A 24458-nucleotide genomic window follows, 5' to 3' on the forward strand; every position below is an offset into this window, starting at 1 on the left:
GAAAAAAGCGTAATAGATCCATATACAGCAAAAAGCTAAACAAAAGAAGTTAAATAAATAAAAAAGAAAAGAGACTCATTGAACTCAAATCAGGTTTATTGTAAAAACATAACGCTGAGTAAAAGTAAAACAGCACATTTAAAGGAAAAAAGAAAAAAAACTAGACTGACAATGACTTTAAAAGAATCCAGCAAAATCCCCTATAGTGCACTAAACTGGAAGAACAAAAAAAAACAAAAAAACAGCAGCTGCGGATCCACAGAACGACAAGCTAACAGACTGAGGTCAGGCACTTAGACAGAAGAGAGGGACAGGTGAACAGTACGGGAGTGTAAAAATAAAAATACATTCATAAAAGAGAGAGAGAGGGGGGGGAAAAAACAACCAGCAGGGGGCGATAAAAGGACACGAAGCCGAGGAGACACACACACACACACACACACACACAAACACTGGTGACAGTCAAGTACTTTGGTGACACACTCCAGTACTTTGGAAGACACTCTGCTCTAATTCAACATCTAGACAAGGAGAGAAAAATAATTTAAAAACCTCCTAAAATTACAAGATAATCTATTTGTTACCGTACATTATTTTTCATATTGATGATATGATTACACACACACACACACACACACACACACAAAACTAGTGCAGAAGTTTAAAAATAAACACCAGCACATCTAACAGTCCGTCTTCTGTCATCCTACCATTTGTGCGTGCTACAGTTCAACGTAGACCAACCGTTTATTTGTCTATTTATTTGTTTAAAATCTCAATCTTTATATATATCGTTTTTTGTCGTATTCATACAAAACAAAACAAAAAAACCCCAACAAACATACAAAACCGTTCGTGTTCCCTCTCTTTTTTTTTTTTTTTTTTTGAAATAAAACAAACAGCTGAGTCACGCTCAGGTAACAAACCCGACATTAAAACCAATCAGTGCAAACTCCGGTGTCAAAGTGACGTGGCCCCCGTGGAAACTACGGCAATTCTCTCTCTCTCTTTCTTTCTTTCTTTCTTTCTTTCTTTCTTTCTTATCTCTTAATTCTTATTTTTTTATATCATTATGTACACGACAGTAACAAAACGTGTGCTATGATGCGTTCACAGGTTTCCTATTCACGATCCAATTTCAACTACTCACATGTAACAGGTAAAAAGGTTTCGGAGAAAAAAAAAAAACAAAAACAAAAAAAAACACCACAGGTTTTTGCAAGTAGTACAGGTTATTGTTAGTATAGTAAGTTTTTTGTTTTTTTTCCTGTAGAGAAATACTATTTTAATACATTTGTTTATTAGAAATAGTACTTACAGAAAGCGTGCTGCCAGGTAACTAACTATCCAATGTTAAGTCCTTGAAGGATTCGGCTGCTGATTTTCTATATTTTTACTTATCGTCAATGTGCAGAACCAAACTATCAATGAACTGATCTACTTATAAGTATTGTGTGTGTATCTAAACTCGGATAAATCTTATTTCTTTATGCCGTAGACCTCAAATTATTAATTATTGTGAGCCACAAAGCTGCTCCGAGTGACATTTCCCTTCATTATAAAGACTTTGGGTACGTTCGCTTGTTTAAAGACGGCTCCAAAGACCTTTTCAGTCGATTTTCAGTCTCCAGAGAGTAGTTCTGTGTAAAGCAGACGCTACTGAGCATGTGCAGGGACGCTAGTCTGTTTACAGAGCTTCGTTAGCTTGTTGTGCTACATATTAAAAACCTCTCGACTTTATAGTAAAATACAAATAAAAAGGATTGTGATACGTTTTACACAGAACTACTCTCTGGAGACTGTAATTAGTCTTTGAAGCCATTTTTAAACAAACTAACATGACCAAACTCTTTATAACGAAGGAACATGTCACCCAGTGCAGAAGTGGGGCTCATTTATGTGTTTTTAATAACTTTTGGACAACAATGGAGATTTTATGGCACAAAGGAATACGATATATTAAGCTTTTGGATACCCACACAGTACTTGTAAGTAGGATCACTCCAATGTTAGTTTGGCTCTACACATGAGATTTAATGACAGTAAGAAAAACAGCCACAGCCACACAGAGTACGTAGCTGCATTAGTATTGCAAGTATTTCAGCTCCTACGCTCGACATATGTCAGTTTTTTGCCTTTTTTGTGTGTTTTTTTTGTTGATGCCAGAATGCAGTGTTGATGAAAATGACACATTTGTGCTATTAGCTATGAGAACTATCCTCAGGAAACACGAGGAATTTAATCCAAGTGAATATTTGGGCAAAAACTTGAATGAATGGAGTGTAGCGTTTAAGCCGCGTGACCTAATTAGACGCCTGGTGTGAGGATTTGAAAGCACTACCAGGCACTTCTCATCTTTTATGTGTTTTTTTTTAAAACTTCATCTGGTTGCTTGTATTTGCTTGATTCTTGTTCCTCAGTGAGATTGTTTTACTTGGCTTGTAGTGAACACCTCGGAGGTTAAAAAGGGGTCGAGTCAAAACGTTGCATATTGTCGTCGATATTGCTCTCCAAAGCTACATTCAAACCACCAACCGTCTTTTTCGTGAGAGCCCACAGATTGAGGAACATCTGTTAAAGTTGCCTGAGAAGACCGACAGAGGGAGGCGTCCGTCTCCTCGGGTTGGTGAGTAAGCAGGAGTGCATTAGTGGGTTGAGAGTGTGGGGGGGGAGGGGAAGAGGGGCTGCTGGTCGTCCAAACTGGAATTATGTAACTAACTGTTGATACAACCGGCGTGTGCAAAACGGCCGCTTAAGCGACCAGTGGTGCCCATTCACTTTGTGTGCGTCCATACTGGGCGAGGCAAAGGAGGAACAACAGCGGCAAAAGGAAAGAGAGAGAGAAAAAAAGAAAAGATGAGTCAAAAAAAGCAGAAATCGTTATAATTTGTTGCTTTGTGAACGTAAAAGTTTACAATTCACGCATCTTAAAAGCTTGCGTTAAGAAGTGGATATCACAAATGGCTACTTTTCAAATTAATTTAACCTTAAAGTATATGGCTGACATATTATCTATATTATTCTTATTGTCAAATCTCATGTACACAGACAAAAAAAGACAAGGAATTAATCATTAACAACTATTGCGTGTGTATTCAAAGCTTCAAATATCTTCTTCTTCTGTGTCCTAGACCTGTTTTGTTGTCCGAAAACTATTAAAAACACGTCAATGAGCCTCATCGCTGCACTAGGTGACATGTTTCTTGGCCGTGAAGATTATGTTCACATTGGTTTGTTTAATAATAGCTCAAAGACAAATAACAGCGATCACATTTTCAGTCTCCAGAGAGTAGTTCTGTGTAAAGCTGTTATTTACAGAGCTTCGTTAGCTTGTTGTGCTACATATCAAAACCTTTTGACTTTGACTAAAAAGTTATATAGGCAGGATTTTATGTATATTTGACCCTTTTTCTTAATTCAAGTTTAATATATGCCTTTGTTGTTTTTTAAATTCAGCTTATAGCTAATTCTAATTATTCAATTCCCAGAGACGTTTACTGTTTTAGTGCACTGATGTCATTTCATTTACAATCAAGCTTATTGTTAAACTGTAAAATATCATACCTTTATTACTTCTGAGGGATCATTACAAAAAAAATGTGTGTTTATCTTTATGTTCTGTAGATATAATATTCTCTGCCAATATATATAGCATCAGCATCGGCCCCAAAAATCCAGTATTGGTCGGGCCCTTACTATATACTGAAGTTCTTTAAGAAATTTGTGATAAATTGATGTGTTTTAGATAGTTTTGGACACAGCACAGAGGAATAAGATGTATCAGGCTTTAGATTCACACATAATACTTGTAAGTAGATCAGTTCATTGTTGGTTTAGCTCCTAACATGAGATTTGTTGACAATAAGAATAAACCAGCCATATCCTTTAGGAAAGAATTGCAAGTCTCAGCTTTTAGCAAAGAGAAAGCTGCGCTCATTAATATCAGATTACCTCTTGCATGCTTTCGGTTTCATTTGGTATAAAAAGGTGTTACTCACTAGCCAAACCCTGAGACATTTATCAGGGATGTGAAATATCAGTTCCCTTTTTCTACCACTTGGAGCCGCCAACATGCAAGTTTGCCGAATACAGCTTGAAGGAACAGTTACAAGTTGTGAAGTCTTCAAAAGCAACGTCTAACATCAACACTCACCTGAATATCAGTAAGATCTTTGTGGAACCTCTTTGCCAGGTCTGGACCATTCTGCATAGTAGGGATCTCGTACGTCTGAGAGAGAAAAAAAGGAGAAGAAAACACATCGCATGTTTAGTGCTTTAGCAAAAAGTGAGATATGAGTTCAATAGTAGAACTACAAAGCTTTAAGTACTATGAAAAGTGACAACCAGAAGGGACTTTTTGTGTAGAAAATAGGCTTCACAAGGGTCCGTCAGAGCAATAAGATCCAAAATCTAAATAAAAAAACTGAATTCACCAAACTAAACCACTAAGAAACAGGAGTTAAAATCCACTAAATGTCCATTTCTACCTTTCCTCTGTAGAGGAGGCTTCCGACAGGACAGACGACGCAGGCCGTCCCTGCTCCGAACACCTCCAGGACCCTCCCTGCATCCAGAGCCCCCAGCAGCTCCTTCATGCCCATCTTACGCTCGGTCACCTTAAACTCACCCTGATAGAAACACAGAAAGCAAAAAAACATCAAAATGGGATCAAAGTTTAATGAGATATCTTGAAGATGAAGGAGTATATTCACCTGGGAGAAAAAAGACCTTTTAATAATATATAGAATTTAATTTAATACCCAGTAAATAAATGAGTGTATGATGGAAAACCAGAGGAGCTAACGAGGCCTAGAATTACTTATTATCATATCACATTCTTCCAGTACTTTCCAGCAATATATAAGAATCATTTTTAATGTTTATATATAGTTTATAGGTGTAACATCCCCCAACATCTACTGCTTAAGGCTGGACAAAAACTATATTCAAAGCATGTAGATTATAGATGTTTTAATGCTTTCTAACACCTTTTTCTTTTGAGGAAACTACATTTAATGCTTTTCAAGACTTACAGATACCCTATATTATATCTATGTAGAGCTTACACCAACTCTAACAAATGAAATGACGTGTGTGACATTTCCTTTCTAAATTATTTGAAGAACTCTACGCTTCAGATCACCTGACCAGCCCACAATACTCATGACATCTTTCTCACAAGCAGAACTCTGCTGAACTAAACATCTGAGGAGCATAATGAGAGAAAATCTGGATGCAAGATTTCATAAAGCAAAGAAAAATAAAATCCCTTCTCTCTCTCTTTCTACTATTTGATTTTATAATTATGTGTTTGTTCTCTTCTCTGGTGGTCTTACCCAGGTTCTGGCCAGGTCCAGCAGAGACTGTCTGGTGACTCCTGGAAGAATGATGCCGTCCAAAGGAGGGGTCACCAACTCTTTCTCTGCACACACACACACACATATAAATGTAAAAAGCTGTATCCTTGTAACTCAGTTGTACGCAGTTGGTTTAAAAGGACAGATTGCCTTTGGATTCTGCTCTTTGGATTTTGCTCGCTGTAATTATTCCTCATGTTCATACCAAACTTTTTTTATTTAATCCCTACCTAATGCATTTTAGTGTAAAGTGATTGGGGATCAAAATCCACAGTCCTCATTTCATACAAAGATATTTTAAAAAGTTGATCTGAAGCTAATATGAAGCTTCAGTCATCCAAATGAGTCAAGTGAAGTAGATATGTTTCAACGTTACAGTCTTTTTAGTGCCAAAGTCCCTCTTTTTGTTATTATACTTCCACCACAGCTCAACAGGGAAACACTAAGAGATAACTTTATGCTAAAAACAAATAATTTGACTTTATTTGAACCCTCATATAAGCTTCAGATATGCTTTCAAATACATTTTCACACCATTGCTTACATTGAAAATGCATCACATGGGCACCTGACTATTGTTTCAAGACAGACTTAAAAAAAAATTGTGAACCTATCCTTTAAAATGTGGACAGAAGACGTCAGTAACTTCTCAGAAAAACTGTGATTGATCACTCAAGAAATCTCTACACAGGAAGAGAGTCTGACCTCCATTCTCGTTGGTCCAGTAGATGAAGAGGTTCATGGTGCCGACCTCGGTGATCTCCTCCTGTTCTCCGTACAGCCACAGGACCTGCTGACAGCCCCTCTTCACCGCCTCGTTCTGCACCGCTATCGTGGGGCCGTAGTTACTGTAGAGAGCGAGAAGAGAGATGGTTAAAATAAAATCTACAGAGACGTAAAGCAGCAGGGCAAAGGAGGGAAAAAACAGTGAATGGGTGCAAAAATAGATGTCAGGTTGCATTGATTTCAATAAACACTGTTCTCCATTTTTTCCAGCACATTGAATGTTCTCATTAAATCAATAAGCTTGTTGTTCATCTTGCAGCTTTTCAGTGTTACACAAGGATATCCTGTAAGATCCAGGAAGTACTGTACTGTACTTTGAAATGTATTTCCTTGGGCAAATAGAAAGGACGTACCCATTTCTGTTCAGATACGTCATTTCTCACTAATATTTAACTCTTGCCAAGAATCGGAAACATGCAGCACTTGTGACTGAAAGGATTTTTTTTTTAAACCACACAAACAAAGAACAATGCATTTCACAGTTGAGATTTAACAGACGAGTCATACTGAACTTGTTTAAATGTCCGTTTTTTTCCTCGTATCACAAAGTCTTAGCAGAAGCACTGATCGATTTTAATCCACTAGATTTGCAAACAGATATTAATATATAATCCCTTTATTATGTTGTTATAGTAAAAACAGTCACAGAGCAACATGAATGATAGAAGTCTAATATCCACTCTCGCTTTTATCTCATGTTTGGTCTCCATCTGCTCCTGATAACCGGCCACTTGGGTCAGCAGTTACGGAGCAATATTATTATTCCTTTTGAGCTTCTGTCCACCTGGTAAATGTACAGTAAGTTCAATATTCACTTTGTTTTTGCTGTTTTTGCTCTCTACCAACTCCTGAGGGAAATATCTGTCTCTTTAGCTGCTAAACAGCTGCCTGCTGCTGCCCAAAACGACACTATGAGAATGCAGAGAGTGAACCAAAACAGTAAGGTTGCAGCTGGACAGCTAAACAATGAGCTGAAACTCAACTATAAAGCTCCATAAAGCCGAGCAGAGCTGCAGAGTTGCTGATATGTAGGTTCATCACTACGAGCCACGACCAACACATTACAAACTGACAGCTCAGACATTGTTATTATAAAGAATATTGATTACAGGCACTGTTTGTCTTTCTTCTAGTTTATCAACCAGGCTGATATTAGCTTATCACAGATATATCATTCTCTAGGGATATGTGAAAATGATAGTGTTGCTATTACATCGCTTTTCCACCAGGAATCACCGACTAGTTTGCTTTACAACTGTGAAATGTGTCACATACAGCAGATTCACTTTTTTGCACTTTATGTTATGTTGTTATTTTAAGTTTCCACTTCTAAGCATTTACAGAGCCTACGGTAGCCATTAAACTCAAGAAAAATGTCCTCTCTAGAGCCAGTTTTTAGTTTGTCCATTCTGGGCTACCGTAGAAACATGGCAGCCTCTGTAGATGAGGACCCGCTCCCTACGTAAATATAAAACGTCTCATTCTAAGCTAAAAAAAAAAACAACGACTCTCATGTTCAGGTGATTTATACACAAATTTTCAACATACTAATAAATGTTATATTTCATTTCTGGTCCAAGTCTGCTCTACTAGATGCCACTAAATTCTACAGACTGCACCTTTAAGTGTCAAATATTAACATTAGGCTCAAAAATCATGAATACATCAGCCTGTATTTTCTTCACAAGCTCATCACTAGCTTTGTCTGCCGTTTGATGCTGAAAACAGGGTTGTTAAGAGAGCTGAGACCAACTTAAAAAGCTCCTCATATATACAAAGTCAATCAGTCTTTAAATACCCGGGAGTCCCGTGTCTACTGCTGCGTAATCAGGCCTGATAGCTGAAGTGTACCCTCGGCCGTTTGACGGGACGAGAGAGCAGATTTGGTTGGGCTTAAGCGAGTGGAGTGGGCGTTCCAGCAACGTTATGTAATCACACTGTAGCCGAGCAGGTGCTTCTTACTGTGGGAGTCATGTGAGAGCACGCCTGTGATTATAGCAGCTCAGTGGAATGAGTGGAGATTACAGCAGCATTGAAAGTATCTGTACTGCAAAAATACTACATTTATTTTAGACAGTAAAGGATTATTTTATAGCAGGAGGAAAACTGTCTCATGCTGGCTGTGAATTCTGGTGATATTCTGCATGTTCATCACTATTTTTTTGAGCTTTGTCCCTTTTGTCTCTTCATAGCAGGAAAAGCACACATACAATAACATTAATGATGGCTCTATTTTTATTAATCCAACTGCGTCTGACAAGCCGAACTGGTCCTATCAGTGTCCCTGCTCCTGGTTATTAATAGGCTGCAGTGACGAGACAAAATGTCTCTCTCTCTTGAAACAGGTCTCTTGTTCCACTGTCTCTGTTCTGGCACCGATTGAACTGTGACGTTACCGAGCTCTGTGGCAAGCCTCCACAGCGACGTGGAAAATCCAAATAGTTGCTCTTTGTGCAGATCCACGGCTGAATGAAAACACAGCTGTGCTCCGGAAACTTTACCCAGCTAGAGCTCAACGTGCTTTAAGTGTTAATCGTGCAAACCGATAAAAGAAAAAAGTGAAAAATGTGTATGTGTGTGAGTTTGTGTATTGTGCAGCTTTATTGGAGCAGAAAGAGGAAAAGCTCACCCTCCCATCTTATAAGCCCCGACTCCTCCTTTCCAAGCTCTGACAAACGAAGGGTCGGCCAGCAGAGACACGGGGTTGAAAGACCCGGTGGCGAAGTAGGGTCCAACTGGGCCGATGATGACAAAGATCATCGCTCTGCCCGGCGGAGACACGCCGAGGGACGGCTGGAGGAGGAAGAGGAGGATGAGGAATTAATGTAAAAAAACTTCACTTCAGTGTTGTTTAGCAATGACATAGCAACATTTTTACTATTTTAAAAGTATAACTATTCTTATTTTCAATCTTATATTACATTAAAGTTTATTTTTTAACATTGCTCTTTTGCTCATTTTAGGCACTTTTAAAGTGACGGACTTGGTGTATGTCATTTATTTTGTTATAAAGCTGCATTTCTTGTATGAAAGATGCTATACAAAATAAAGTTATTATTAAAGTTAACAGTGTTGGGGAGGAACTAATTACATGTAATAGTGTTACATAATCTAATTACAAAATAAATGTAACTAATATGTTACAGTCAGACCTTTAACATTTTGCTCAGGAGGGTTTTTTTCCTCATGTTTTAATATTGAACATGTTACGGAATACATATATTGCTGTTTTTAATTCTTGGAAAACAATATTTTGTACATATTTTGTAAATAAATCATGACATGGGCCTAAATGATGTCACAGTACCAATTAAGCTCATGCACGGCTTTTGCTTTTATTCATCAAATATCTTTATTTTATATTCCAAAATCTACATGAACTAATGAATACATTTAAAATGAGAGATAAATGTTCCTTTATAAGAAATGATCTCCTTTATAAATCATGTCAGTATCCATGAAAAACAGCTGAATTTAGATTTTGGTGCTTAATGGGAACACTAACCCTCGTAATCTGTAACTTATTACATTTCCAAAGTAACCCTCCCAACCCTGGTTATCAGCGCTAAAGCTCACCTCAGTTCCTATGAAGGTGGGTCTGATGTAGAGGCTGGCGTTCAGAGAATAAGGAACCCATTCTTGGTCGAGCTCCACCAGCTTCCTGATGCACTCCAGCAGCTCGCCTTTGTCAAACAGCTACACGGAAGACAAACACAGAAAACTGTCAGCTTGTGGTATTTCTTCACACGGCTGTTGTTTCCTTCCTGCTTCAATCTCTACGTTTGACTTTGGGATGAAATACGAGACTTAAAGCTATGATGTGGATGTGTTTTTATTTAAAGACTCTAAAGCACACAAACACAGCAGCTAAGGCGACATTTCTCCCCTTCTACAAATCTGTTCATGTCAAATAAAACAGCAAGTATTCAAACTTACGGTCAGCTGTTGCCTCTCCTCAGCAGCTTTCCATTAAATGCCAATACTGTAAGTATTTATCAATCATTCACACAACAACACATCTTTATTCATTAACAACCGTGATGAGGGAAAACTACCGGCTAACAACATAAACACAGTAGACGAGGCTACGTGAGGGAGTTTCTTTTGAGGAGCAGGTGTTGGTGTAAACTCACAGGAAGGCAGCTTCTGTCTGCGCTCCGGTGCATCCTCTCCATGTTCAGCATCGGTCTGAACAGCCGGATGCGATTGTCGACTCCGCGGAAAGCTTTCATGCCTTCAAACAGCTGCAGAGGAGAAAGAAAGAGGGGAGGTTTCTGTGAGGTTTCTGCAATATTAGTATTTCATGTATACTACTAATTTCAATTGTGTGCAATATACATATAATATACATATAGATTTATTTCACTTAATCTGTGCAATAGGAATATCACCTCTGGTTTATTACCACTCGATACCAATATTACTCTTGTAAATAATGTAACTGTAATTATTATTGTTTTTTGTACTCATTATTTATTGTATTGTTTATAGTGTCTTTATTCTTTTTCTTATTGCTGCTTATGTATTTTGCTGTCCACTTGCTGCTGTAATAATGCAAATGTCTCCACTGTGGGACTAATAAAGGAATATCTACAGTATATATTACTAATAAAGTTTCAGTCCCTTCTTACTGGTTTTACTAGACGACCTCACAGCTTCTCTCCATTAGCTTCCTGTTTGTTTCAGCATTGATTTTAAGATTTTACTGAGCACTTTTAAAGCTCGCCTGAGTCTGACTCGAACCTATATACAAGAAATGTTGACCTCATATGAGCCAGATCACAGCCTCAGACCCTCAGATGATTCCTTCTGGCGGCTTAAATGTAAAATCAGCCATGCTTTTACCATCAGGACCCCTCGGCTTTGAAGTGACCTGCCTGAGGAGATAAAGGCTCATTTCTACAGACTTGCTTTTATGCGATATATCTTTAAATCTTATTCATCAACTCTTTATTGTGTTTGTCTTCTACTGTTCTCTCCTTGATGTCGCTTCCTGTGTCGTGTGTCTTTGCTTTTCTATTGTACTGCCTTTGCTTTGTCTGTTGAGGGCACTTATTAAAGTTTTTTTTAAAGGTGCTATACAAATAAAATCATCATTTAGTATTTAGTTTTTCTTCTTATTTAGTATTTAGTATTTAATGTTTTAGTATATTGTTCTTTGATGTCTTTGTGCTGCTGGACCCTAAATTTCCCCAAGGGGATCAATAAAGTTTACATCTATCTATCTATCTATTATTATTATTATCAGACTGTAAAATCTAACTGGTTTTATGGAAGTTCCTCCCTGATAACAGCAAACAAGACAGTAAACCAATAAAGAAAAGTGTCTTTTCATATGTTATTTATTCACTTAAATAGGTTAGTTATGATTATTATAATAATGCTAAATACTGTTAACATATATATTGTGTTAATTTATTATTTTTAACATCCAGGGGCAATCCTGCGCCTTACTACCATAGGAATATCCACATGTATAAATATTATATAAATAATAATAATGTATTATAGCATATTAATATCATTTAACAGTGTATATTATAGTTTGATTATTTCTCTAGTTTCTATTCTAATTTTTAAAGTCTATTTATTTCTATTTCTATTATTTATTTCAGCCTTTTATTGTATCTGCTTCTTTTACCTTCCCCATTGTTGTTGTATTGTGATGTTAAGCAGCTTCTGTAGCACTGTAATTAATATTAAATGAGATTAATGAGGTAGTCTGTCAGTCTGTCTCTAATCTAATCACTTTGTTTGTTTAAAGGCTGAATGTTGCAGTGTTTTCCTGCAGCTGAATGGGTGAGTTGAGCTCTGTTGGGGTTACTAACTATCACTCAGATGGAGGATAATGTAATTTTTTATGGTTTTGTGAGGGTTTAAATGCTTTCAGAAGCTTTTTCAGCATGTTTTCAGCATCTCAGTAATAAAAAAAAGTCCTGAAATATCAGCTCTCAATAGCTTTACTCTTGTTCTTGCGCCCTGTGACGACCTCAGAAACACTCCAGGTGTGATTTGTGCGTTACATGTTGGCTCTTCTCTCACCTCTGTGGAGTAGTGCAGGGCGGAGGTGGCGGGGTGCAGCGACAGGTTCTGGAAAGGCCCAATGTGAGGTGCCTCCCAGCCTTCTTTCTGTGACCAGTTGATGGTCAACATGTGGTCGGAGAAGCTCTTGCCGAACAGCAAGGTGGAGGGGTCCGGCTTCGGCTTGCATGCTGTGTTGCGTTCGATGCTGAGATCCGCTGCCTGAGACGGAGACGGACGAGCCGGGCGGAGGAAAAGGAAGTAGACGGGACAAAAGCAGAGCAGGGCGACGAATAGAGTGATTGTTGTTTTTTTAAATCATTGTTATTTAAAAAAAAAAGAGCATGCTTTAAATAAAGGAACAATTAGTTGAGCGTTACATACAAAGTCAGTTGAAGTGCTGACTCATCAGGGTGATTAATTAAGTTGAATCAAGCTGAATTAAACAATTATAACAGCGAGTGAGGGAAAGACAGACGGAGGAAAAAAGAAACTTTAAATTCTGAGCAGCTTTAAATGCTGAAAGAGACAAATCCTTCTTTTTATTTTTTAAATGTCACTTCCTTCTTCGCATAAATCACCTATAAACACTTTTCAATCAGTGACAAAAACCAGCTGATATGTACAGTGAGGTCACACCGGTGAAAACTAGTGTAACTCGATCGGGGCAGACAGGACACACACACACACACACACACACACACACATCTTACCTGCTGAGGCGGAGAAAGAAAAATATTAATGTTTTCTTTATTACCTTGAAGGAGCTGGCGAACCGCTGTGGAGCAAAGCAAAAAGGAAGGGCCTGAACAAGTCGTCCATGGAGTGCCTGCAAATGAAACAAATATACAGTGTTATCATGAGGGTTAAAGGATTTATCAGGATATATATTAGCTCTGTCTTTCATTCCAGGTGACATTAGGCAGGGGTGACCTGTCTGAGAGTGTGCGTGTGACTCGACGCCCATCGTTTTGCGTGCAGATCACAGTATGTAGATAGTAACACATGCCTGTAGGAGACAGCCGGTGCTATGTGCTGTCCTGTAAATAGAAACCAGGCACACATGCAGGCAAGTCTGCAACATGAGGTATGGCAAGGTGAGGAACTGGCTTACTTTGATTGGATGTAGGTAGGGCCGCAACTAAAGATTCATTTCATTAGGTCTATAAAATGCCATAAAATAACGAAAAATGTTGCCCAAAGCCGAACATGCAACCTAAAAAATGTCTTGTTTTGTCTTGACCAACAGTCCAAAACCCAAAGATCTTCAGTTTACTGTCGCAGACAACTAAATATTCACATTTAAGAAGCTGGAATGAGATCATTTTAGTAGTTTTTCTTTTAAAACAGGGCTCAAATTATCAAAACAGTTGCTAATTATATTTTATGTATATGTGCTAATCACAGCAGCTCCCTTATTCGCTTGAATGATGGTACTGTAGGTGACAAAATGCTGCAAAAATAAGCATCAAAACAGCATTTTCCTCAATTTAAAAAACAAACCGAGGGTAATTAAATGTCTCTTCTTAGAGGTTGAACACATAATAAGATACCAGCTGTACTGGTTGCTATGGGGAGAGTAAACCACAAGATGCACAACATGCTCGGTATCTGTCTGATGTGTTGCCACTTGTTTTCCAGTTAATCATATTATGACTGTTGTTAGTTCCTGTCATGAGATGATAACAGCAGCAACTGATGCAATAATAGTGGTACCTAATGCAAAACTATCAACTTTACCATCCTGTACAGCAGAATAAAGCATGACATCATCACTTCTAGGAAGTTGAAACCAGCTACTGTTTGGCAGGGGGTTAGACTGGGTGGGTTATAGTTTAACTGGGATGGATAAATTATACAGGCAGGTAATAGCAAATAAAACACACTGTGCTTTTTTTTAGTAATCCATTAATAAATCTTTTAATCTGCAAAAATGATTCAGCATAGCCTACATAGACAATGCAGTGCTGATTTTTAAAGACTTGTATCGTGCAAATCAAATGTTCATCAGCATAAATATGGGGTGGTAGGGGAATGCATGTTAGGCAGGCAGCATACCTGTTTGTACTTAGCAATCCCTGCAAAAAACATAAAAAAGTTGCACAGCGACTCAACTGCTTGGAGTCTCAGTTGTGCATTTTTAAGAATGGAGGCTGATGCAAGTTTTGTTGTCATTGCAATCATGTGTATATATATATGCACACAAAGTTGTTGTTTTTTAATGTGATGTTTTTATCTATAATCAAAAACTGGCGTATGATATTTACCCTTTTCTTGTAAGTAAGGATCAACAATCTGCAATTAGTAAGCTTGAAACTGTTAGATAAGCAGTGGGGTTATTTAAGCACCCCCCTTTTTCTCCTCCCTCCTTCTTCTCCCCATTCAAACTGTGATTCAGCAACAACGCAGCAAAATCATTACAAATGCAAAACACGTAATAAGACATAAAATGATAATAACACACACACACACACACACACACACACACACACACACACACACACACACACACACACACACACACACACACACACACACACACACACACACACACACACACACACTTTAACTAAGGCTTATACTTGAAGCTATTATAAACATGTCTCTTGCACGGAGAAGGACACTCAAACCAAACTCCATTTAAAAATCGCACAATTTAATAAAAAACTTGCTTATTGCAAAGCTTACACAAACTCCACAAAAGTGTGATTACTACTACAATATTGACATCTAATATACTTCAACTCGGCATATCAATCTTGAGCAAATACTTAACAGAAAATAGATGTTTAGTGCAGTTTTCCACCAAACACCATTGGCATGAAGCGAGCACTGTGGCGTTATATCACCCGTAAAAATGTGAATTTATATTAAAAACTGGCCACAATGTTGAGTTGGATGTAAGCCGAATTTTAGATTAAAGCTTTAAGATTCACACTATGTAATCATTTGGGTTTTTTGAGGTGTAATTTTTGGGTAATGCTTAATACAAATATGACTATACGCTTTTCAGAATGGGGTTTGGATGAGCGTCCTTTCCACGTCTGCACGCATCGTTTTTTGGCCGGCGGGACTCGTTATCTTTCCCGGCTTATTAACTGCTGACTTATCGCTAATTTAAGTGAATGATTTACTCAGATAGTCAATGAAACAGATAATAAACACACATACACACACATAGGTTGCTCAATGGGACTCACCGATCGGAGGGCTGCCATCTCTCGGCTACGTAATGATGATAAAAAGCGAGGTTATTCGGCCGTGTGGAAACAAACACTCAGCTGCAAAGTCAAAGTTCCGCTTTTGAAATCCGACACACTGCCTCAGCTGAGATGAACCCATAAACCCCACCACACACACCACACACACGCACAAACACGCACACACATATTTATATATTTAAAAAAGTCATTTAGGTTATAAGACTGTCTCTATCACTGTAAAAATGATATAAATTTGATCATTTCACCTAATTTGCTACTTTTTATTGGACCAATTGTTGTTTTTTTTATTTTATTTTATTTTAAAGGCGTGTCTGTGATTTTTCCTTATCTAATTATATATTACAAATTCAATAAAAAATTAAGTATATATATAAAAAGATATACATATATATTATTATTAAAAAGTCATTCAGGTAATGAGACACTTCTTTGTTATGTTTTTAAACTTTTAAATGTTAGAAATATATTTGTTTTACCCTTACTTCTTTTCTTTTTACATATGTAATATTATTCAGTTTTCTCTAAACCTCTTACCCTGTGACTCTTTTTTCAAAATTGCTTTTAATGTGCGCACCTAGTCATTCCCAAACTGTATAAAGTAAAGTTCATAAATCCTGAAAATGTAGCTATGGATAGCAGAAGAGATGACACTATACTGGTTTGATGAATGCATGTATTACAATCTGCAGAAATACATATATTTGTTTTGATTATCTATCTAATTAAGCATCAACTTCACTTTTCCATATGAACAACCATCTCATGTGAAGGATAATATATATATTTTTTTAACATCAACACACAGCAATAAAATAGTAAATCTGCTGGTAGTAAACCGGTTTTATTTAACCAGCAAGGTCTCATTCAAGAAGTCACTGAAGGCGTGACACAAAGCGTGCCTTCTGATTGGTCGACGGCAAGTTGGCACAAGAAGGCAAAAATCGGGGGGAGGTTATTAGAGGTCAGAGGGCCGCGCGCTGATTGGTGGAGAGGTGGGGAGGGGTGCAGCAGGTCCTGTTACAGCTGGGTGCCAACATGTGCAGCTTCATACCAGAAAGCTTCACGTTTTTAATGCAAGCCAAGCATACTTTAAACATGTGTATAATGCAGTGGTGAGAAAAAATATACTTCATTATTCAAGTAAAAGTACATAATGCAAAATGTTCCAAAAGTATTATCCCTTACATACTGTTCTGTTTTGACATTTGATTAAAAAAAACAAACACATAAATTATATTATTTAAGCCTGAAGTGTTATGATTTCTCCTACAGCAGCCTAAAATATCCAAAAAAAAGTGGAAATATCTTTTTAATGATTTATGATGGAGGGTGTTAAAGGTTATCATGAAGCCTGCCATCCTTTCACTTATCCTTACTTAAATTAACAGAAATAATTATGATTGTTATGTTCTCAGTTTAGATAACAGAAGATCATAATATAGTGTGATTGTGGGTGTATTTTTCACTGTAATAGTATCAAATCTAAAGAAAACATGAACACACATTTTGGTATAGGCAATTATTATAAAGGAAAATTAACATTATTTAAGGGTTAAGGTAGTGATTTGGTCCCTCTGACTGATATATTATTATATATGACATCATTAGATTATTAATAGTGAAGCATCAGTGTTAGAGCAGCATGTTACTGTTGTAGCTGCTGGAGGTGGAGCTAGTTTACACTACTTTATATACAGTTAGCTACTTTAGTCCAGTGGTTCCCAACCTAGGGGTGGGGCCCCTCCAAAGGGTCAGCAGACAAATGTGAGGGGTGGTGAGATGATTAATGGGAGAGGAAAGAAGAAAAAACTAAGTTCTGATACACAAATGTGTTTTCAGTTTTTTTGACTTTTTCTCTAATCTTTGATTTTTGCTGAAATATTGGATCATTTGAACATTTATTGAAATGAAACCATGTGAGAAGTTTAGAGAGAAAAATCACTATTTGGTGGAGCTGTTAACAACTCATAGCAGAGTGGAAGTATAAAGTAGCATTAATAAGCAAATAAAGTACAAATACCTCAAACTTGTACTTGATTTATGTTATTAGTTAGATTATACCAGTGGTGGAAAGTGTTATTTTAATCATTACTCTGTTAAATCAACTATCCCACACACACACATTTGGAGGCCGGAGCGTTCAGGATGGGATCTGACTCTTAAAGCCGTAGTTCAGCTCGGCTCCTCCGCTGAGCAGCAGGTCGATGCCGGTGCAGAAAGTGGCGTCGGCGGCGAGATACAAGGCGGCCAGTCCACACTCTGCCTCGGTCCCCATACGACCCATCAGCTGTTAGACACAAAGAACAACGTTGTCACATCTCATCCCTGTTCAGTTTCCACCGGTGCAAGTTGGTGTTGACACTGGGTAACTGTCTCGTTTGTCAGTGTCTGTTCCCATAGTTACTGCCGCCGCTGCTCTGTTATTACACCGACAGGCTCGGCAGCATTTCCAGGTAGAGGAAGAATAAAACTGGCTGCAGATGCTGTTGTTTTTTTCATTCTTTGCATCCAGGAACAAACTAATTACTGAAAGTTTCTCACATGTCTTGAACAATGCAACGATTGTAACTCAGTCAGCCGACAACTGGGAAAAACTACAAACTTCCTAATGCCATGTATGATTAATAGTTAATACTTCATTTAACATCTTCCATTATTAATGCAAGAATAACAGGAAAGACTTAATATTGTAGAGTAAACTGTAAAAGCTGCACCAGTATTTTAAATAAACCAGTGATAACAGTAAAAACTGTCACAATAAAATCTAAAAATAATGTAAAAATCTGACATAATAAATCAACATTATGGCTCATAATAAAAAAAATATGCATTTATTAAAATGTTCCTTTGCATTTATTTACTAAAAGTCTTTATTGATATTTTTATTCAGTCTTAATTATGTTTGCTGTAAAGATTATCAACAAATTTACATTTTTGCCTTAATTTAGTTTTTTTTCTATTTTTGACTTTTTGATACATGGATGTAGATATAACATTTAATGTATGACAACATTGAAAGATTTATGATAAATTCAAACTTTATTTACTTTATTTTTTACTTGTAATGTTACTGTAATGTATTATAACAACAGAACATGTATAATGAATCAGCATTTTGTTATACTTAAATCATTAAAAAAAAAACTTTTAGATACTTTGATGCTCTCTGAATGTAGCTGTAACGTTCAAATGCATGATAATATTATAGGATTTATGATAATTGACACTTTTGTCTTTAAGTCTTTTCTTACATTAATATATTTTCGAAATTATATGGATGCTGTTGTAAAGATTTATGATGAATTGGCTTTTTTTAATCCTTAATGTACTTTTTCTATTTTTGACTTTTGGGTAGATTGGAGGTTATATGAATGTTAATGTAATGTTTTAAGTATAATAACAGTTGAAGATTTATGATGAACTTACATTTTTGTCAATGTCTATTTTTGACTTTTAGATTTTTTTTTTGCTATATGAATGTAGCTGTAATGTTTAATGTAGGATAGCATAATAATAATAATAATAATAATAATAATAATAATACATTTATTTTGTATAGTGCTTTTCTTAAAACTCAAAGACGCTTTACAGAAGCAAGGGTAAAAAAAAAAAAACAACAACAAGAAAAAAATAAATCCACAGTGTACAATGAGTTAAATAAATATTTAAAAAAAACAAACAAACAAAAAAAAATTAAGATTTATGATTAAATGGCACTTTTCTGATTATGTTCTAATCTTTAATATGATATTTTCTCCACTTACTAACCAGAATGTAAATATGGAGGCTTTGTGTTTAATTTCTGTGGTCATCTGATTGGATAACTGAGTAAACATATATAGAAATGTTGTGATACTTGCATCCAAAACCTGATGAATGTTGAAGAGACATTGTAAATAAACAAATATTGCAGTGTGAGACATTTATATTCATAAACTGTTATGATGTTACCGTGCTACACTGTCCATCCTTCCTCCGCTCCTCCACTATGAATAATGAAGTGCAAGCTGAGACACAGTCTAGTCTCTCTTGTCTTTATGCTATCACACTGTTAGCGTTAAACATCGCATCCTACCGGGATTAAAAGACGGCTGTAATTTACATGGCAAAGAAAAAAACAGTTTGTAGGAACTCTCCCCATCTGGATCCAGGAACGAGGCTGTATTAACATTTACAACACAATAGACAGACCACAGTGCGTTGCGGTGCGGCTCATTAACACAATAATGTTGCTGAGACCGTCGGCTTCACCGTAATCATCCCCGTAATGGTTTACAGTAAAACCTGGAGACCGTCGCTGGGGTTTTACTGCTAGTCCAGCTCAGCAGAATTTAACATTTTTTCTGCAGGTGAAAATCACAGAGCGGCTGCAGCAGGAAAAAACTTCACTTTAATATTATTGTGCTGCATTTTAGTTACTTACACCTTATCTGTTAAATGCTACTAAAAAACAACGCCTGTAATAGTTTACCTGATAATAACTTTTATAAGACTCACTAGATTTTTTAAAATACTTTTCAGTCTTAAAAGGAAAGTTTCACACTCTTTAATCTGTCCTGGGACAACTGTTAAGGTGTTTAAATGAACCTTAAGACATAATTTTCTTGCCATAATTATTCCTCCTGTTCATTCTGGTCATTGAGAGATCCGTTCATAATAAACTTTCAATGTAAGTGATTGGAGATTAGAGATTGGAAAGTCCTTCTCCTGTGCAAAAACTTATTTAAAAGTTTACTGGACGATAATATGAAGCTTCAGTTGTTGAAATTCAAGTCGAATCAAGTCAATATCTTTTAAAGTTACAGTCCTTTAATGCTAAATTCCCTTTTTTGGGTGATTTTTAGTGCATTTAAGGCATCTGTTAATGGTCAGTATGAACAGGAGGAATAAATACAGCAAAGTAAAACCTGCTTCAATGCTCAACTGTGCATCTGATTGTTGTTTTATAACCTACCAACTAACTTCACCTCCTCCTCTAACATGTTATTTCTACCCGAGTGTCCTTCAGTGAGAACTTACCTGAGCGTTTTCTCCCATTTTAATGGCGGCTGCAGCATCTGGTGTCTGTCCTGCTAACTCTTCCCACAGCGGTGTCATCACATTGCCCGGAGAGATGCTGCAACAAAAGGCAGACACTGTTATTAGGCAGGAAAGGGTATTAGTAGGTTTCAAAGGAAGTTAAATACTTTAGGATACAGGTGCTCTAAGCTTTAAGTTGACTAGTGCAGTCTGTATTGGTTAATGACATAATTATGGTGTCTGGTCAGTGGTTTTAAGTTATTTATCAAGTAAAATAGGAAGGGTTCTTTACTTAAATGTGACTATTGCATGCTTTTCTAGTATTAGAAGACTTAATGTTTAATTGGCTCATCAAAAAGTTATAATTAAGACTCTCAAATAGAAACAAGGTTATGAACATTGTTTGGAAAAGAGCTGCTGTTGTTAATTTGAATTGCCAAACTACCTAAACTTTACATTTAAATATATAATGGGTGAGAGTGATTTTGAAATATTTTCTTATTAGGGGTAATTAACAGTGAAATAAGTCATAGAGGAAACTGTAGCAGAGTGAGGAGCCAGATTTTAACACAGAAACTAGTTTATCTCACCAGTTGACTCTCACATTGTAGCGACTCTCATCCACAGCCATCGCCTTTGTCATGGCAATGATCGCCCCCTTGTGGAAAAAAGATCACATTACATGATTCCTTTTGACTTCAGCCGAGAGTAAAACAGTGGTGGAAGAAGTGCTGAGATGCTTTACTTAAAAGTACCAGTACAACAATGTAAAAATACTCTGTTACAAGTAAAAGTCCTGCATGACAACCCCTACTACAGTTAAAGTACATAAGTATTATGAGTGATGTAGTATGCAGTATTACAGTAAAAGTACTGCAGTAGTATAGTGATGTAGTGTGCAGTATTACAGTAAAAGTACTGCAGTATTATGAGTGATGTAGTATGCAGTATTACAGTAAAAGTACTGCAGTATAATGAGTGATGTAGTATGCAGTATTACAGTAAAAGTACTACAGTATTATGAGTGATGTAGTATGCAGTATTACAGTAAAAGTACTGCAGTATTATGAGTGATGTAGTATGCAGTATTACAGTAAAAGTACTGCAGTATTATGAGTGATGTAGTATGCAGTATTACAGTAAAAGTACTGCAGTATTATGAGCGATGTAGTATGCAGTATTACAGTAAAAGTACTGCAGTATTATGAATGATGTAGTATGCAGTATTACAGTAAAAGTACTGCAGTATTATGAGTGATGTAGTATGCAGTATTACAGTAAAAGTACTGCAGTATTATGAGTGATGTAGTATGCAGTATTACAGTAAAAGTAGTGGTTTGGTCCCTCTGACTGATACATTATTATTATGACATCATTAGATTATTAATAGTGAAGCATCAGTGTTAGAGCAGCATGTTACTGTTGTAGCTGCTGGAGGTGGAGCTAGTTTACACTACTTTATATACAGTTAGATAGTTTAGTCCAGTGGTTCCCAACCTAGGGGTGGGGCCCCTCCAAAGGGTCAGCAGATAAATGTGAGGGGTGGTGAGATGATTAATGGGAGAGGAAAGAAGAAAAAACATCTGATACATAAATGTGTTTCCAGTTTTCAGACTTTTTCTCTAATCTTTGATTTTTGCTGAAATATTGGATCATTTGAACATTTATTGAAATGAAACCATGTGAGAAGTTTAGAGGGAAAAATCAGTATTTGGTGGAGCTGTTAACAACACAACCCTTGTTTCCTGGACAGTGAACTCACCTTGGTAGCGACATAAGGAGCCGCATCTTTCTGACCGATGGAGCCGACCAGACTGGAAACATTGATGATGTTTCCATGACGCTGTCGCAAGTACGGCAACGCATACTGCAGCGAGAGTGAGAGCTCCAATTAATACAAAGATCCTATATGCTTCAGAGCTGCAACAATTTGTCGATGAATTGATTGACAATTAATAAACAACTATTTTGATGACCGATTCATTAAAAAAACAACTAATTACAGCTTCTTAAATGTGAATAATTTCGGATCAGGTGGGCAGTTTATCATCAAATTATTTGCCTTTTTAAGAAGTTGGCGACTTTACTTTAGAAGCCAAGAAGTAGCTGACGAGGTTCAGATTCAGCAGCTCTCTGAACTCCTCCGCTGTGGTGTTGTCAGTGGATTTATGAGGCGGGTCTGAGGAGGAAGATTTAAAAAACAACAACAAATGACAAATGGAATAAAAGAAGCATTGTCACGATCTATTGGAGGAAAAACAAACAACAGGAGTGAGAGTCAGACTCACGCCACCCTGCATTGTTGACCAGACAGTCAATGTGTCCGTAATGCTCCACCGTCACAGCGATGAGTCTCTGAAAAGACAATCACACCTTAACTCAGCTGCATTTTTTAAACAAGCAGACCAGAGAAACCAGTTATCAACAAAAGAGCTGAAACAGAAATAACTTCAGCCAGCAGAGCAAACAGAAGCACACACGCAAACACACACACACACACACACACACACACACACACACACACACACACACACACACACACACACACACACACACGCAACATTAAGATCAGTGTGAGAGATAAACCTCATCTAGATACAGGTGAGTGTAGCAGACAAGATAAGTTACAAATGTGGACTTAAAACTGAACATTTCCTATCCAGTATATATATTTCTATATTGTAAGTGGACATATTCTCAGCCTTATCTCACTTTGGGACAGTCGCTCTAAAAACTGAAACTCTGCGTTGGCATTGAGGTCAAGTCATGTGACACAATGGACACAATGTGCACTTCTGGTCTTGTGATCATGATGACACTCTGCTCATTTTATATGCTAACTATAAATCTAAGTGCAGTATAACCAGTTCATTAAAGTTTACCTTGATATCATCCTCTTTGGAGATGTCACATGCAACAAATTTGCAGGATCCTGGCCCTGCTTTGTTAAGCTCAGCCTCCAGAGTCTCACCTACTGCACCTGTAATACATCAATGAGTGTGGTGATAGTCACACTTTATATTTAGATCTCTTTCAGTAATATAATGTTGTTTATTTTCTACCAGATGCATGCATTGTACTATTAAAAAACATATTCAAATTCAACATGTGATTGACAGAATGTGGTGATATAACTTATATATAACCTTTTGCATTCAATATAGCATTTAATAAGAATAAAAAGCAATATTACAAACCTCCTCTTGCACAAAACACCACTTTGGCACCATTCTCCACTAAAAAAGAAAGTTGCAAAATGATTAGTGTGCAACTTCCTGCTTTAATAACAAGCAAATCAAAAGCAAAATGCAACACAAAACCAGCATACCAAACACTTTGACAATCCCTCTGCCAATGCCTTTGGATCCTCCTGTGACAATCGCAACTTTGTTGTGGTAACGCAGGGACATTTTGGCTGTTTATGGTGATAATAAGTCGTGAAACGCAGAACCGCCGCGCTGCAAACAAACAGCGCTGCAGCTGTTTACACTGCAAGAAATTAAAATTAAAATTAAAATTAATTTCCTTTTCTTTAATTTTTTTTCGCAGCAGCTCCGTGTCTCTTCAGGTGAACACACCGACTTCAATCATCACTGTTTATTAGCAGCTGTTTATGTGTGAGGTTCAAAGTTCCACAAAATCATGGGGTTTGCTCTGCTGCCTTCAGGTGCAGCCGGAAGTATCGGAGAACACAATGTTCCCGCAGAAACGGTGGGATTTTTGATGCTAGGATATTTCTTTTAATAAACACCAGGAAGCTATGAAACTAATCTGGTAAAAATGATATGAAAACATTTATGGATTCATGAAAGACACCTGCTGTATCCCAATAATAAAAAAACAGCATTATATACTATACTGAGTCCTACTGATATCAATCACATTAATTGTTTTTTTCATAAAGAAGTTTTAAAAGGGAGGTTAGAAACGTGTTTTACATGCAGACAATAAAAAACATAACTATGATTGCAATCTAGTCAGCTAATAAGTAATGAGTCTACAGCCATGTTTGCAGCTCTGTTAACATGCTAACATGCTCACAATGACAATG

The 24458-nt window shown here is 36.9% G+C and overlaps 2 protein-coding genes across 4 annotated transcripts; both read right to left on the reverse strand.

The window, feature by feature from the left end:
• Positions 1-78: 78 nt before the first annotated feature.
• bcat2 (branched chain amino-acid transaminase 2, mitochondrial) lies at positions 79-15382 on the reverse strand. Of its 2 annotated transcripts, XM_062438889.1 has the most exons (11): positions 15365-15382; positions 12922-12993; positions 12186-12386; positions 10277-10387; positions 9720-9839; positions 8773-8936; positions 6063-6205; positions 5337-5422; positions 4488-4628; positions 4154-4228; positions 79-2794 (listed from the first exon to the last, which is right to left on the reverse strand). In XM_062438889.1, the coding sequence occupies exons 1-11, from the start codon at positions 15380-15382 to the stop codon at positions 2753-2755; spliced, it is 1173 nt and encodes a 390-aa protein (XP_062294873.1). In that variant the 3' UTR covers positions 79-2752. The 2 variants fall into 2 exon arrangements, with proteins under 2 accessions (XP_062294873.1, XP_062294872.1); XM_062438888.1 differs by lacking the exon at positions 15365-15382 and having other exon boundaries at positions 12922-13112.
• hsd17b14 (hydroxysteroid (17-beta) dehydrogenase 14) lies at positions 12971-23994 on the reverse strand. 2 transcript variants are annotated; one of them, XM_062438896.1, is made up of 10 exons: positions 23736-23994; positions 23605-23643; positions 23290-23387; positions 22696-22762; positions 22495-22586; positions 22170-22274; positions 20998-21065; positions 20408-20504; positions 17511-17675; positions 12971-12993 (listed from the first exon to the last, which is right to left on the reverse strand). In XM_062438896.1, the coding sequence occupies exons 1-9, from the start codon at positions 23815-23817 to the stop codon at positions 17529-17531; spliced, it is 795 nt and encodes a 264-aa protein (XP_062294880.1). In that variant the 5' UTR covers positions 23818-23994; the 3' UTR covers positions 12971-12993; positions 17511-17528. The 2 variants fall into 2 exon arrangements, with proteins under 2 accessions (XP_062294880.1, XP_062294879.1); XM_062438895.1 differs by lacking the exon at positions 12971-12993 and having other exon boundaries at positions 17416-17675.
• Positions 23995-24458: the final 464 nt, after the last annotated feature.

This window comes from Scomber scombrus, chromosome 18 (assembly GCF_963691925.1).
Source record: "Scomber scombrus chromosome 18, fScoSco1.1, whole genome shotgun sequence".
Classification (NCBI taxonomy): Eukaryota; Metazoa; Chordata; class Actinopteri; order Scombriformes; family Scombridae; genus Scomber; species Scomber scombrus.

What these genes read in the sequence shown, in the direction of transcription:
- bcat2 (XM_062438888.1), bottom strand. Translation starts at nt 13,083, where the DNA reads ATGTCACCTGGAATGAAAGACAGAGCTAATATATATCCTGATAAATCC. An exon ending in CTGGACCAACGAGAATGGAG is followed by an intron (nt 5,423 to 6,062) that starts GTCAGACTCTCT and finishes GTGTGTGTGCAG; the next exon opens with AGAAAGAGTTGGTGACCCCT. An exon ending in AAGATCTTACTGATATTCAG is followed by an intron (nt 2,795 to 4,153) that starts GTGAGTGTTGAT and finishes TGCCTCGCCCAG; the next exon opens with TATGGACGCACACAAAGTGA.
- hsd17b14 (XM_062438896.1), bottom strand. Translation starts at nt 23,817, where the DNA reads ATGTCCCTGCGTTACCACAACAAAGTTGCGATTGTCACAGGAGGATCC. An exon ending in GGTCAACAATGCAGGGTGGC is followed by an intron (nt 22,587 to 22,695) that starts GTGAGTCTGACT and finishes CTTCCTCCTCAG; the next exon opens with ACCCGCCTCATAAATCCACT. An exon ending in CTCCTTATGTCGCTACCAAG is followed by an intron (nt 21,066 to 22,169) that starts GTGAGTTCACTG and finishes TTTTTCCACAAG; the next exon opens with GGGGCGATCATTGCCATGAC.